This window comes from Populus nigra, chromosome 9 (genome assembly GCF_951802175.1).
Source record: "Populus nigra chromosome 9, ddPopNigr1.1, whole genome shotgun sequence".
NCBI classification, from domain to species: Eukaryota; Viridiplantae; Streptophyta; class Magnoliopsida; order Malpighiales; family Salicaceae; genus Populus; species Populus nigra.
This window is the reverse complement of record NC_084860.1, coordinates 3,592,928-3,608,205: the sequence shown is the minus strand read 5'-3', so window position 1 is coordinate 3,608,205 and position 15,278 is coordinate 3,592,928. Positions and strand designations below refer to the sequence as shown.

General features: G+C 31.7%; 1 protein-coding gene across 1 annotated transcript; it reads left to right on the top strand.

The window, feature by feature from the left end:
* The first annotated feature begins 3,995 nt into the window (after positions 1–3,995).
* LOC133703656 (probable 2' cyclic ADP-D-ribose synthase BdTIR) lies at positions 3,996–4,768 on the top strand. Its single transcript, XM_062128269.1, has 2 exons — positions 3,996–4,486; positions 4,654–4,768. Exons 1-2 carry the CDS (start codon positions 3,996–3,998, stop codon positions 4,766–4,768), a joined length of 606 nt encoding a protein of 201 aa, XP_061984253.1.
* The last annotated feature ends 10,510 nt before the right edge of the window (positions 4,769–15,278 follow it).

The window sequence follows — 15,278 nt, the reverse complement described above, 5'->3', positions numbered from 1 at the left end:
TTCCCTTTGTAATTGACATGATGAACAGTGTAAATAAGTTTACCAACGGATTTACCAACAGATTTTACCGACTGAATTTATTCCGTCGGTAATTCCATTGGTAAATCCTGACACGTCATCATTTTTTTTTGCTTTGTTTTAATTTTTTTGTCCCTCCGTAATTCCCTCGGTATATATCGAGGGAATATTTCCGTCGGCAAAATCCCTTGGAAATTTACTGACGGAAATATTCTCTCGGTATTTCCGTTTGTATTTATCTGTTTTCTGGTAGTGATAATAATAATAAAATATTATATTGGAGGTTTCATCATTAATATGACACATCATCATTTTTCAACAAATTTACTTTTGATATTTTCCGTTGCAATAACCCGTCAAAAATCTTGTCGGTAAATCTAAAAGTTTTATAAAACCCCACTCTCCTCTTTTTTTTCTTGAACTGCAAATCAAAATAGCAACTCCTGCCACCCATTTTGCTATAAATCTAGGTCCCATCATCATAAATTTGATCATCCTGCAATTTGTAATGTGAGCATCATTTTCTTGGTACTATTTTTTTAAAAAAATATTTTCTATATCAAATAAGTAAATCTACCCACATATGTTTTAAGATAATGTATTAATTTGAGATGGAGTATTTGTAATGTAGTTTGCTTGTATATTTAAGTGTTCAACAACCTTTTCATATAAAATTAAAGTTTGATTTGTATGTTAAAGTTTGTTTGTGAATTGGAAAATTTTGATTTTTTTTTTTGTAATTTGACGAAATTGATTTTGAAACTTAATTAGGTGTGTTATAATGAAAGAAATGATGTAAACTTTAATGGGTAACAAAAATATTTTGTTAGTTTTATTGTTATGTTGTTAATTTTGGGGAAATTGATTTTTTTTTTATTGAATTGATAACAATTAAATGGTATTAATTTAGATTGAATAAGTTTGAATGGAACAAATAATATATAATTAGTTGGATACCGATTAAATATTGTTAATTGGATTTAATTGGTTAATATTTTGACGCATCGATCATTTCATTTTTGTAAAAAAAATTATTATTGATTATTAAATTGTGAATTCATTTTTAATTACCAAAGTTGAATTTTGAATTAATTGTTATATTATTAAAAAATGTTGTCATCATTATTGGATGTATCGAGATTCACCACAAGGGTTGTATAAGGAAGATTATTGTAAATAGATTGAGGATTATATTAATTTTGTATTTTAAATCCAAAGAATATTAGTGGAGGTGGAATTAAATGTTTATATGTGAAGTGTAAAAACAAAAAGTTCCACCAATCATATGTTATGATAATACATCTTCTAAAAATAAAGATTGCGAGCTGTTGAGAAGTTGAATGAACAACAAATTTGTGATTTAAGGGCCAAAATAGATGTAAAATGTGAATAACACGAAAATAAGTAATTGGAAGAGATGATTTTATACATGTCCGGTCATTATCCTTCTCCTTACGGACCTTCAGAATATTTTTCTCCCCCTTTCCCCTCCACCTGCAACCTCTTTTTAATGTTCTTGAACATTTATAATTGTATTATTTAAGTTAAATTTTTGGCATGATATTTTTTAATGTTGTTTAATGTCAAATTGTTTTGTGATAGCATTAAAAAAATTATTCACTCCATTGATGAAATTACCAACAAAAACAAAAACTTAGTGGGTTAAATGCATCAATTTTCATTGGAGAATCCATAAAGTTGGTAAGTGTTTTGATTTATACGAAGATAATCATCGAAACATATCTGTTGTCAATAATTCTGCTGATTATCCTTTGGAAATATGAGATTTATTGACAATATGTCGGTAATATATATCTATCGATGCATAAACCAACAAAAATTAGTCATTGCATATGAGACTTTTAGGGGTACTTGCAAGATTATAAATCATTTAGATGGTTATACGTACCGCATTTTCCACAGAAAATAAAAACCAGCTGTCACCTTAAATAGAATTAATGCATGCACAATCATCACCACGTCTAACCACAAGTATATATCAAACTGATCGCTAATCTTGTTTGCAACTGCATGCTGTCTGAATATATAACAGATTACATATTGTCGAATGTTGTCGTGTGTGTGTGTGTGTGTGTGTGTGTGTGTGTGTGTCTACACACACACACACGACAATATTCACAATATTTAATCTGTTATATATATATATATATATATATATATATATATATATATATATATATATATATATATATACAGATACAGGACAATATTTAATCTGTTCAGACAGAATCTTGTTTGCAACAGCATGCATGCACAGATTAACATCCAGCATGCTGTATATATACACACACTGTATAAATTAATTATGCGCGCATCGACCTCACTTTATTAATGACTTTAATATGGTTTGGTACTGTAGTAATTTTTGCTTTTTTATACAATCATAGAAAAAAAATTATTTGTTTTGTTAAATAATTTCTATTTTTTTTTACACTGAATCTCACATATAATTATATTTTAAATTAACCATAGTTTCGTAGAAGTTATAATAAAATACTTTTTATTCTTGGAGGCATGCTTTTTATTTGTTTAATTTGCTATTAAAAATCTATTTTATGATAATTTTAATTAAACATGTATTTTTTTAAAATACAATTAAAAATATTTTTTAAACTGCACAGAATCTACGACAATTCTAAAGAAACTTCATTTTCAAAATGAAAACTTGAGTGTCTTACGCAACCTATAGAAATACAAAAAAACATGTTATAGAAAATTTTACAAGTAATTATCGCAACCTCAACAAATTAATTAATTAACGAAGTTCCAAAATGGGGAAAAGTGAAAAATATTGTCCGGGAGATGTCATTTCAACCAAGAAAACAAAGATAATTTTCTAGACCCTATGGGATTGTTTAAAACTCAATAGATAAAAAATTAAGTCTTAGATTAGGAATGAATATTAGTTAATTTAATCTGAATTTAAACCTGAAATCAATCCAAAATAAATGAATAACATTATTTTTTTTTAAATACATACATATACGCTAAGTTAATTGTGTACTAAATAGTTATAAATTATTATATTTAGGTTCGGATCCAGGTTACTAAATATCCAAAACTGGATCGAGTCGGATTTGGATGTTGAAAATACATACCAAAAGTTCAAGTTGAGATTAAATAATTATTTTAGGTTTAAATTAAAATACAATGTTACGCAACCCAATTAATCCATAGACTACAAGATAAGGGAGAGTTAATTGATTAACCCTTGGGTGTTTGCACAGTGGCTTGAAATGTATAAAAAAAGATTAAACAGATAGTAACTAATATTTTCGTATATCTAATTAAGAGAGGATTAATTATTGTGGCAAGTTCTTAAGAAAAAGTGTCATTTTCTTAATGTTTCGAACGACACGAGTATCAAGGTTGGTGAAAAGATCTTTAATAGCCGCATTAATTGCAGAACCTTGGGAAAATGTTGGTGAGCAATCAGAAATTAAAAAAAAAAGTCATGATCAGGGACCACAACGAAGGACTGTGATGGGGCCAAGAGAATTCACCCTTTGATAGATAATCCTTAAACAATAAAGGGGGAAAAAGAAAGTTGAATTTTGAAAAATAACAGACAACCAATTAGAGTGACCATGTCAGCGGACTTAAAAAAAAAAAAAATTTATAATAAACGTGTTTGAAGGTTTATGCACGTAAACCCAGAGAGTCAAATAATTCAAACCTCTTTACTTCCTTTTATTTGTTTTTTGGCTGTGTCTTGCCTAATCAAATACCTGGTATTTTCTCCTGATCGGTCCAAATTTAGAATTCTCTACCTTGAAATCAAACTAGCTAGCAATAAAATTCAGTCTTTCTATCAATTTCACTTTGTAATCTATAAATACTAACGCGTTGAACCCAGTTTAAGGACTTATAAAAATCACAAATAATACGACCAAGTTCTTTACATTGTTGTCCACAGATTTTTGTTATTATTGTTTGCCCATCTTCTTCATCAAGCCATGCAGCAGCGTTCAGCATCGACAGCCAAGAACTTGGTTCGTAAAATCTGGAACCACCACAACCAAATCCAATCCCTCAAACGACCACCCTGTGATGTCTTCATTAATCATCGTTGCATCGATACCAAGAGGACCATCTCCGGGTTGCTCTTCGATCATCTTTCTAGACTCAGGCTCCATCCATTTTTGGATAGCAAGAACATGAGACCTGGTGACAAATTATTTGACAGCATTGATCGAGCTATCCATGAATGTAAAGTTGGGATTGCAGTGTTTTCGCCACGTTATTGCGAGTCATACTTTTGCCTCCATGAATTGGCTTTGTTAATGGAGACGAAGAAAAGAGTTATACCTATATTTTGTGATGTCAAGCCATCTCAGCTTCATGTTAAGGATAACGGGCGTTGTCCTCCCAAAGAGCTGCAAAGGTTTGCCTATGCTCTTGAAGAGGCAAAGTACACCGTTGGACTTACATTTGACACCCTCGAAGGGTATGTGTACCATTTTTAATTACTTTGGAGCACAAAATGTTGAACAAAAAATACTAACTACTTCTACTAGTATTATTATCTATTATTTCATTCTACTATAGTGTTTTAATGTCTGATTAATTTATATATGGTTAAATGTTTCTAATCTTGATTTTTTTTTGATGCAGGGATTGGTCTAAATTCTTGACAACCGCTGCGGAGGCCGTCGTACATAATTTGATCGAGGTGGATGGAGAAGAAACGCACAAGGAGCGTAAATATTTTATGAAGAATTATTTCTGAGAAATCAAGATGAAGCACACAAAAATGCATCCAAAACCACGTGCATCGTGACTTGATTAAATAAGCATGAAATTTTTTCATTTGTTAATTTTTGTAACGATCAATTGTTCATTCGGAGATTTTTTTGTTGTTTGTAATTGTAAACAATAGAAAAAACAAAATACAAAGAGACCAGAGACTATAGAGCTAGCGAGGTAAAAATCTAACAATGTTCATATGTTCATGTTCATGTTCAAATAAATTTTTTTTTGGTATGTTTGTGTTTGTATTCCATTTCTTTTGTTCTTATGAATGCATTCTCTCCCCCCCTAGAACAACGAACTTGGCGATGTTTTGCTGCGAAAATACCTCAGCAATATGCCTACATTAATTTAACAAGTTAGAGCGTACGTGTTTGGTTGTGTCTTCTGATGGAAAGGCCGGCTAAAAGAAAGATGGTGCACGATGCTGCATGCGTGCATTGAAGACAAAAAACCTAAATTAATAAATAATCATTCGACACATAAGAGAGGAGAGAGATAGCCACCCTTAATAAATTTCCAGGAAGCTTTTGTGAAGGTGGCCGGTGGTGAGCTTCAAGAAAGCCATAAAATTCTTCCTGGGCTTTTCTAGAAACCTAAAATATGTACGAGTAAAAGATTAATTGATGTGAAATTAGATGAATTAGTCTGTATATATATCGATTTAATTCAACTATAATAATATAGCTGTGAGGGATTAAAATAATAATTATTTTATAAGAAAACAAATCCTATGTTGAATTAATCCAAAATTTAAACAATAAACAATTAGATGGTGTCTCAAGAAATATTTTAATTTCTTGCATTTACTGAGCGCATTGAATAGGAGAGTAATATGTAATAAATGAAAGTGGATCATCCATCTACATTAAAAGTTTAGCTATAAAAGGAATGCGTGTGTGTGTAGAAAGGGTACGTAGCTAGCGTGTCTAAAATGGAAAAATAATCAAAATTCAATGGATCTTGGACATCGCTAAAAATAGAGCCGAAATGGAATATACCTCGAATGTTTGAACTTGTTATCATCGATCTTCTCGTTATTTAGCTAGGGTAGTTGTATTATTCTAGCAGACATAAATTCCCGCACACAAACATCCTCCATGCATGACGACAATCAAGTTATCGTCCCTGTTCTTGACTATATATATATACATATACATCGATCGATCCTACCAAAATCAAAATCTTGCTTAGATAATATATATCGGTGCATGCCTTGTATTGTTTTCGTTTTATAATATTCTCTCAAGCTGTCCAAAATACACACACACACACTCATCATTCTTGCACTGGCGGATTCTCATGTTGCTCTAACTTCTAAGCATTCAAGCTATATAAAACTAAAGATGACGTTCAATTTCCAGGCAAAACAAAGAAATGAAATTATCGAGAAATTATAACGCATATGTTATGTGTTTTCACTTTTACGTCCATACAATCTTGCCTGTCGTCCATGCCACTTAGTCATGTGAATATTTTATCTGGAGAGTTTCTTATCAAAGTCAAATCTAAAATGATAATTAAAAAACTAAATTTATTTGTTGCTACAGTGTCATTCTCAAATAGAGTTTGACCCGGTAAAGATTCCACGTCCCAACTCCCAAGCTAATATTTTTTTATCAATAGAAAACTGAAAAAAGGGGATAATTTGTTTTTTAGATCTTATAAATTATTAAAAATCTAAGTTAAGTCATGGAGTTTTATAAAAGTTAATGAACTATTAATTTAGTATCAAACACAATATATCAGGATTGAATTTCAAATTAACAAGTTGTTGAATCAACCTAGCTAGTGACTGAACCGAATTTGACAAGGGTGTCTTAGTAGTAGTTAGATGGATATATAGACATAGCCAAGAAGAAAAGAAAAAGAATTGAACCGACAATTCACCGAAAAGCGTAGGCACGGTGGAGGCAATTGCCCTCTAGAAATGGGACAAAGTCTTGTGTGCTGTGAATTGACTTTTTTGTTTATGCTGATGTTGAGGGAGTTTCTTTCTTGATTGTGTGTTTTGGAGGGTTTTAAGGGCTGTAAATTGACTTGGCATTGACTGGTACGATCATCGAATGGTGCTTGATTTGATGATAATCAACATTCTGGGCTCCGTAGCATTGAGAGAACACGTGTTTTGGAAAATCACGTGTGTGGCAGCGGTGGAGACAAGACTTTCCATGAATAAGACAGCGGGTCTATCAGCCTCTTTATGCTAGAGGTTCTAGCGTCTATCTCTTTCTTCTCTCTTTTCTTTTCATAACCAACCTCTGTATCTTTGTTTTATTAGGCCCTCTTCTTGTATTTCTGTCCTTCGTTGCAGCCATACGCATCAGCTAAATGTTATTATCTAATTTTGAAATTTCACGACCTTTCAACTTCACCTTCACGTACGGCTATTTTAACTTCTAGAAAATTAAACTTTAAAGCGTAATTATACATGGAGTTCGGTGTAAAAAAGCAAAAAGTATTTATCTAACCTTTTCCATGTCGTTAAATAAAAAATCAAACATTCTTTAAAAGCTTCGTACATATGATGTTGCGGCTATTCGTAAAACTTTGTCTCTTCAGAAATATTTTAGAAACATTACAAGGTATGGAATTCTCATTTAAGGCTTCCATATCATCTATAACCTTAAACAGATTCTCATAAACATAAATAGGAATGTATGTATATATATGTAGATGTGCATGCATGCATGTAAAAATTTCTTATAAATTATTGCAATTAGAAATTTTCGTGCGAGTTCAAGTATAAAAACAAAGATTCCAATGATCCACCGGCTACTTTTTTAAGAACCATGTAATTATAATATATATATTTGCTCATGATCATAGATTAATATCTTAAAGTACAAACTACCATCACCACTATTGTTATTTTATTATCTCCTCCATTATTAAAAAGAATTAAAGGTGACTATAGAGTAGGTCTTGGATTTGAACCTGTGATAATAGAAGCGACTTTCTTCTTTTTAGGAATCTATAATATGTAGCTAAAATCATGTTCTCCACAACCCATGGAAACAGAATACTTTATCTTGCTATTAAGCTTATACTTTACACCTCTAAGAACATGTATAAATGTTATGTAGCCAAAAACTCTTAAATATATATAAAAGATATTTATTTATTTTTATATTATTTGTGGTACATCATAGTTAAAAGAAAAAGGTTCATCATGACAAATACCGTCTTGATTGACTTATCTTAAAAAGACTTAAACAACTTTGCATTAGAAAGCATAAACATGATCCTTTCAAAAATGGTTCTATTCATTCTTGTTGTTACTCTATTTTTCTATAGATTATTTGGAACTATCTTCTTAAGCATAATATCATGTTCCTTACAATAGTTCTTAAAATAGACTCGTATATTCACCATAATTATTTATTTGGACACATTTTAACTTTTGATTGATTTTTATTTCAACTTTAGTGTATAAATCATTGAAGACATCAATGACTTGATCTTTGGATTTCAAACAAGTGGCATAAATCTTTCTGAAATAATCATTAATAAAACTAACAAAGTATACAACACCTCTAAAAGACTTACCAATCATAAAGCAAATATTAGTATAAACTAAATAAATAAAAAATAGATTTTCTTTATAGAGTTGATATATTAAATGCAGCTTTATAATGTTTACCAACTAAACAATAAGTTCAAGTATTCAATTTTAAACCTTTTAAATAAAGAAGATTTTTCTTAGAAGGAACTCAAAACCTTTCTCACTTAAATGCTTAAGTAGCTTATGTCATAAGTCGGTGAAGGATCTTCAATTTTATTCACTTTCCCTTTAATCATCTTGGTTTGTGACATGTTGACACCTATATTCTTAACAATAACCATAGAAATTTTGGAGATCTTCTATCTATTATCTCTAAAGAAGCCTTATTCATCAATTATAGATTAAGATGAGGCACATATTAGGCACAAACCTAACATATTTTAATAGCAACTTTACTTGGTATTAGTTTATACCCAAATATCACAAATGCTTAAAATATTAGCCATTCATTGATTTTACATCCTAACTTGACCAAAATCACTACTAGTATATGATGTAAAAAAAATTACGTTAGGAGGTAATGTGGTAAAATATAGTTGAATCCATAAGTCAAATGGGATCTTAACTTGTAAGATTGATATAACCATCATCCTAAACAATAACAGTATCACTCTATAACCCCTATGGTATTATGATGTGCAAGATTAACACAACCATCATTCTAAATAATAGCAACATCACTGTTACAAAGAATTATAGCTATACCATTTTCTTTATTTTTGTATGCAGCTTTACCATTACGATATCTTATGTACATTTTACAATAAATTTAGAAATTTCTAGGCTTGTTATAGTAATAAACTATGTTCCTTTCCTTGATTAAGGTCTCTCTAGTCTTTTATTCTCTCTTTGTATCACCAGATTCTTTATCTTCCTTGCTGTGAAGAAATTTGTTTTGGCTTCTCTCCTGGTTTTCTATTATAAATGCATGCAACTTTGAAGAGGTTGATCTTTTTTTTTTCCTTTTCTCTTCATTAAGTATATTGTACTTCTCTTATCTTCAAAATGATCTTTCATTTGGAGTTGATGATTGAATGACATCACCAAAGTCTCCTAACTATTTAGTAATAACTTGACAAGATTAACGTTTGTGCCTCATCTGTTAACTGAACATTCATCAATGCCAATAGATTTAAGAACCCTTGAAAGTCATTTATGTGCACTCCAATATCTTCAGAATCCTTGTACTTCAAGTTTATAAGGTCTCTAATTGTAAAATCTTTATTTTATATATTTTTCTTAGCAAAAGTTTCTTGTAATAAACTCTAAACTATGTAACAATCATTTTCTTGAGAAAATATGGTTGATGGACTTAGCAAATTTATAATAATAGTGGTGACTTTTCTATTCATTGAGTTTTATTTTTCCTCTTTTATTTCAGCAAGGTTCCTTTGCATTTAAAAAGCAAAGACAAATCCTTATAGTAAAAGTGATCCTCCATTAAGAAAAACCAACCTCTATAAACAAATACCAAGATACTTGTTGTACCTGACATCACAACAACCTTTAAAAATTTCAATAGAGAAGAACATATATTTGATATTTTATTCTTAAAAGGAATGGTCTTGTTTAAGTAGTCGTTACCTAGTATTATGGTCACTAGAAACCCTAAATGGTCAACAAATATTCTATGGTACGAGACTGGTTACGCAAGAAGAAAGATATTATCATCTCTTAAGCGTCTTACCTGAGGTAGACTGCATTGTTGGTTTTGTTTTAAATTGCTAAAGGCTTGCTTTGTTTCATTTTTTTTTATGGTCTGCTTATAATATTCCTGACTCTGGCGCTAGAGAATATTTGGCTACAAATATTTCCAACTCTAGCGTTGGTAAATATTATGTAATAAAAAAATAAATATATGGTATTCCTGACTCTAGCGCCAATGAATAAACCAATACAATTTAAATTGAAATAAAAAATATATTTTTATTATTTTTTAGAAAGAAAAAAAGAAAAGACAAATATGTATTGCATACTAGATTCACATTTCACCAAATAAGTCTACAATCCAAATACTTAGTAAAGTCATAAAAAAAAAGGCGTGAGGAACCCACAAATAAATAAAAAAGGGTTCCTAAATTTGGCAAGATATCAACATAAAAAAGAATGAAACTAAAAGGAATGACATAAAAGTGTGTTTTGCATAATTCACTTTTTTCTTTTTTGGGCTGGATCAAGCCCACCTGTATTGGATGGGGCTAAACCAAGCCGACCCAACCTAGTCACCGGTCTGGGCACTGTTACAGGCATGCATGAATTATTCATGCATGTTTGCAACAGTACGAGGGTAATTATATTTTGAAAGTGGGGAAAATGAAAGGCTAACCTGGTACTAGGGATAAACCCAAAGACAATGTTGGCTGGACAATTCTCCTCTCTTTCCTCCTGTTTCTGTTTTTTCTCTCTTGTCGTTCTTCTCTGGTTTTCTTTGTGCTTTTGTTCTCTAGCTTTCTTTTATTTTTGTGTTGTTCTCTAAGTTTTCTCTATTTTTGGTTTCTTGTGGTTCTTTTTTATATATACATTGTTCTGGGGGAGTTGCCAAAATGGCAATGAAACATGAGGGAAGGGTGGTATGGTTGGTGTAGTTTAAGTTAAGAGGTGATCATTTGATAATTGTCATTGGAGTTTTGAAGGAGAGTCTACAGTCCCTCTCCTTTATTTTACTCTGCCTCCTAGTTTTTTGGTTCTCTATGTGCTTCTTTTTGTTTTTTTTCCTTTTATATGTGACTTTTCTATAGTTTTTATAAGGTAAGAGAATGCCCTCTGTTCATGCCTCAAGATAATGAGGTATGTTCATCCATGTTTGAGAAAAAGCACGGGAACTAACAGTCCTGTCATTGCAGGACTGTTGGTAACGACCCATTCTGGCATTTGGAGATGCATTGTGTGGAAAAGGGATATTGGGAAGCTGGTTGGTTTGGTAAGAGACGTGACCCACGAGAAGTTTGGTGCGACTTCTTCCTGCTGAATCGGTCTTCTCTAAGATGAAGAAAAAGGTGATGAACAGTGGTTTTAAAAACGACACCATTTTCTTAACTGAAATGGCTATTTTTAATTTGCCCCACTAAACTTCTGACATTTAGCAATTGGGCCCTTATTCATGGAAACCTTCTTTTTTTTTTTTTAATTTTCCCCCTGGATCAATTGCAATTGGACCCTTGAATTTCAGCATAATTTACAAAACAATCTTTAGTTTTCAAACTAATGAATTTAGTCCTTAATTAACTCTTTAACTTTTAATTATTTCAAAATTACCTTTGGAAAAATAAATTAACCTCCTATAGTATCACTACCTATTCACTTTGGTCATTGGACTTTAATTTCTTGCAATTTTGACCCAAATCAGCCCAAAACTTTGGTATTTCTTCAATTAAGTCCCTAATTGCATTAATTAAACTAATTTCAAGTTTAATTAAGTCCTCAAACTTATCAATTCTTCAAATGTTTGACCAAATTGACTCCCAAATTTATAATTACATCCTTATTGATCCTCAAGCTTTCAATTTGTGTTGTCTTGATCCAAATTTCAAATTATTTTCGTTCATTTTCTTTTTATTAATATTGTTTTTGGAATTCAAAAATTAGGTCATGACAGTTGCCTCCTCATTACAATACTTACTATAAAAAGCCAAAATAAAATAAAAAGAAAATATAGTAAGTATTGTAATGAGAGGGCAACTGTCATAACCTAATTTTTAAATTCCTAAAAAAATAATATTAATAAAAAAAATGAAAAAAAATAATTTGAAATTTAGGTCACCCGACATCGCAGTGACCTTTAAAAATTTCAATAAAGAAGAACAGATATCTAACATCTTGTTCTTAGCAGGAAAATGTCTTGTTTAAAGAGTTGCTACCTAATATTATGGTCACTAGAGACCCTAACTAGTCAACAAATATTTTATAGTACATGACTAGTTACACAAAAGAGAAGATATTATCACCCCTTAAGCATCCTACTTGAGGTAGGTTGCATTACTGGTTTTGTCTTAAATTGCTAAGGGTTTTTTTTGTTTTGTTTTTCGTTTTCCCCTGGATCTTGATAATCATTGATTAACCTTGCAGCCATAGCCAACTTATTTTCATTCCCACCTACAAAACCACATTTCAATCTTTAACTAGACATAGCTATGCCTATATCTATCTATGTAATATAATTTCATCTTTAACAATTTAATAGCTATGCCTAATCATTTCATAACCATTTCTTTGATATCTTTTTTTTCTTTTGCCAGCATAATGGACATGTTATTCCTCATAAGTCTTGTGTATCATGTAATTCTTACAAGCTACTGATGTTACTAGGTAGATAATTTATGAATTCTATTTTTACATTAACAAAAATATATGTTTTTTTAATAAAAATAAATGATTTATAATTCAAGGATAAAATGATTAAGTTGATGGACGACAGGGACCATCAAGTTACCCAACTAAGTTTTGCCTTGGAATGGGTTCACCTATCAGACTTAGAAGTATCCTTACTTAAGCAATCCAACAAGATTCCGAAGGTGAAACTAAAGACTACCAAAGCAAACACGTGGAATATGCTTGACTAAGGGCATTGAGGGACCTTCTTAATGAATTTCTCATGATATTTAGGGGGCTCATACCTTAGATCTACCCTTTAAGGATAAGGTGTTTGCATCTATAACCAACCTTTATTTCTTTAATCTATCGAAGAGGTAATGGTCGACTTCTATTCTATATTTCATTCTAACCTCATCCCTGATTTCTGCCAAGATATTTCTAGTATAAGTTGTAACTGCTGCCCATAACCAGTACTTAGCAAAAAAGTGTGATAAAGATTTAAATGAGGAGTTTGATCATGACAGAGTGTAGTAATCTTTAGTAATTATTCTTGGTTCTGTGAGGTTTTATACTTGTACTAAGTACTTTTAATTTCTCTTTTAGGGTCCGAAGCCCTATGTATATATCCAAGGTCTCTAAGGGTGGAGGAGCTAATGTCTTCCATACAAGTAACCATTTGGTTTTAAGAGAATAAAAGTAGAAAAACATAATTGGAAAATTACTCTTAATGGAACGTATACTTTGAGGAATTCATGTTTAAAACAGGACACAAAAAGGAAGTTTATACCTGGATTTTTTTTTTTGCTAAAACTAAAACCTTGTTGTTCTAGGATTATTATCCCCCAACCAAAACTCAAAGTAATCTCTTTTTTATAGTTAACCCTCGAGTAATTCTTGACGATGGTGTTGAGGCCCCGTGGCTCTATTATAGAGTCAAAGATCCGAGATCACATTGGCAAGTGAGAGACCTAATGTCTTTCTAATGATAGCATGAGGCCCAAAAGCTCCATTTGGGAGTTATAATGATCTAAGATCACATTGATGAATGGGAGATCAAAGGTCTTCTTAGAGATAACATGAAGTTTGGAAGCTCCACTAAAGAGTTGTGACGATCTGAGATTGTCAGAATTGGTCTGAATGCCCTTTCCATAGGGTTTCCCTTTATTATATAGAGAAGATTTACATAATTAATGGTAGATTTCCAGCACCCAAATGCTATACAAGGTAAGTATTAATAGCAGGTTTTCAACACCTAAATGCTATACAAGGTAAGTAAACATCCCTGAAATAGTACAAATCAAATCCTTAAATTATCTCTGTAACAAACCCTCTCAAATTGATATTGGTAGAGTAAGAAGCATCAATTTGTCATCAAGAACTGATGTCGGTGTCGAGAAAGAGCTTTAGTAAAGATGTTTGTAGTTTGATATTCGGTGGAAATGTGAGGAAGATTAATCACATGTCGGTCAAAGGATTCACATATGGAATAGTGATGATCTGAATAACACTGATATTATCAACATAAAGAGGAGTGGAATGTTGTTGAGGAAAACCAAGTTCACCCAATAACCCACGAAGCCAAGTGATCTTGGAGCAGGCAGAAGATATAGCGCGATATTCAAGCTTACTGGAGGACTTGGAAACTTTATCTTGCTTCTTACTCTTCCAAGAAATGAGTGCATTGTCTAAAAACATGCACTAGCTAGTAACAGAGCAACAAGTATTTATATAGCCAACCCAGTCAGCGTCACTAAACCCCACCAACTATAAGAAAGATTCCTTAGGAAACAATAACCCACGTGTAGAGGTGCCCTTCAAATATCGGATAATACAATAAACAATAGCTAGGTGAAGATTCAAAGGGCCTGCATAAATTGACTGATCTGTTGCACAACAAAAAAAATGTCAAGACGAGTAATCGTTAAGTAGTTCAAACTCTCAACAAGTTGCCGATACAAGGATGGATCTAATAGGAGGTCGTCTTTCTCTTGACTAATCTTAAGATTTACCTCTAAAAGAGTAAAAATGAAATTACCTAATTGGAGGCTAGCTAATAAAATTACTTCCTCTGTGTATTTGTGTCGGTGTAACAATGTACCAGTTAGAATAAATTGCACCTTAAGGCCAAAAAAATACTGCAAGGGACTATGATCTTTCATGTGAAAAGAGGCTTTGAGATGTTGTTGTAATTGCGTAAGTAACACAATATCGGAGCTAGTAATCTCAATATCGTTAACATATATTAAAAGCAACACAATTCCTGCAAACGTCTTGCAAAGAAACAAAGAGGAATCAAACTGACTCTGAGTAAAGTGAAAACCAGGCAGAGTAGATAAAATTTATCAAACCACACATGCGGAGCTTGTTTCAACCCATACAAATATTGACGCAGTCGACAAACCTCTAAGGAAGGTGTAGCAACCATACCGGGAGGTAGAGATATATAGATTTCTACCTTAAAATCCCTATGTAGAGAAGCATTCTTCTCATCTATTTACCGGAGAGACCACCCTTATGATGTAGTAAGTGCCAAGATAGTCCTTACAGTAGTCATTTTAGCAACAGATGCAAATGTATTCTCATAATCAATACCATACTCCTGTCAATTCCCAAA

Excerpts from the sequence above, each read along its gene's own strand:
- LOC133703656 (XM_062128269.1), top strand. The coding sequence starts at position 3,996 with ATGCAGCAGCGTTCAGCATCGACAGCCAAGAACTTGGTTCGTAAAATC. Across the intron at positions 4,487-4,653 it reads ACATTTGACACCCTCGAAGG|GGATTGGTCTAAATTCTTGA; the intron begins GTATGTGTACCA and ends TTTTTGATGCAG.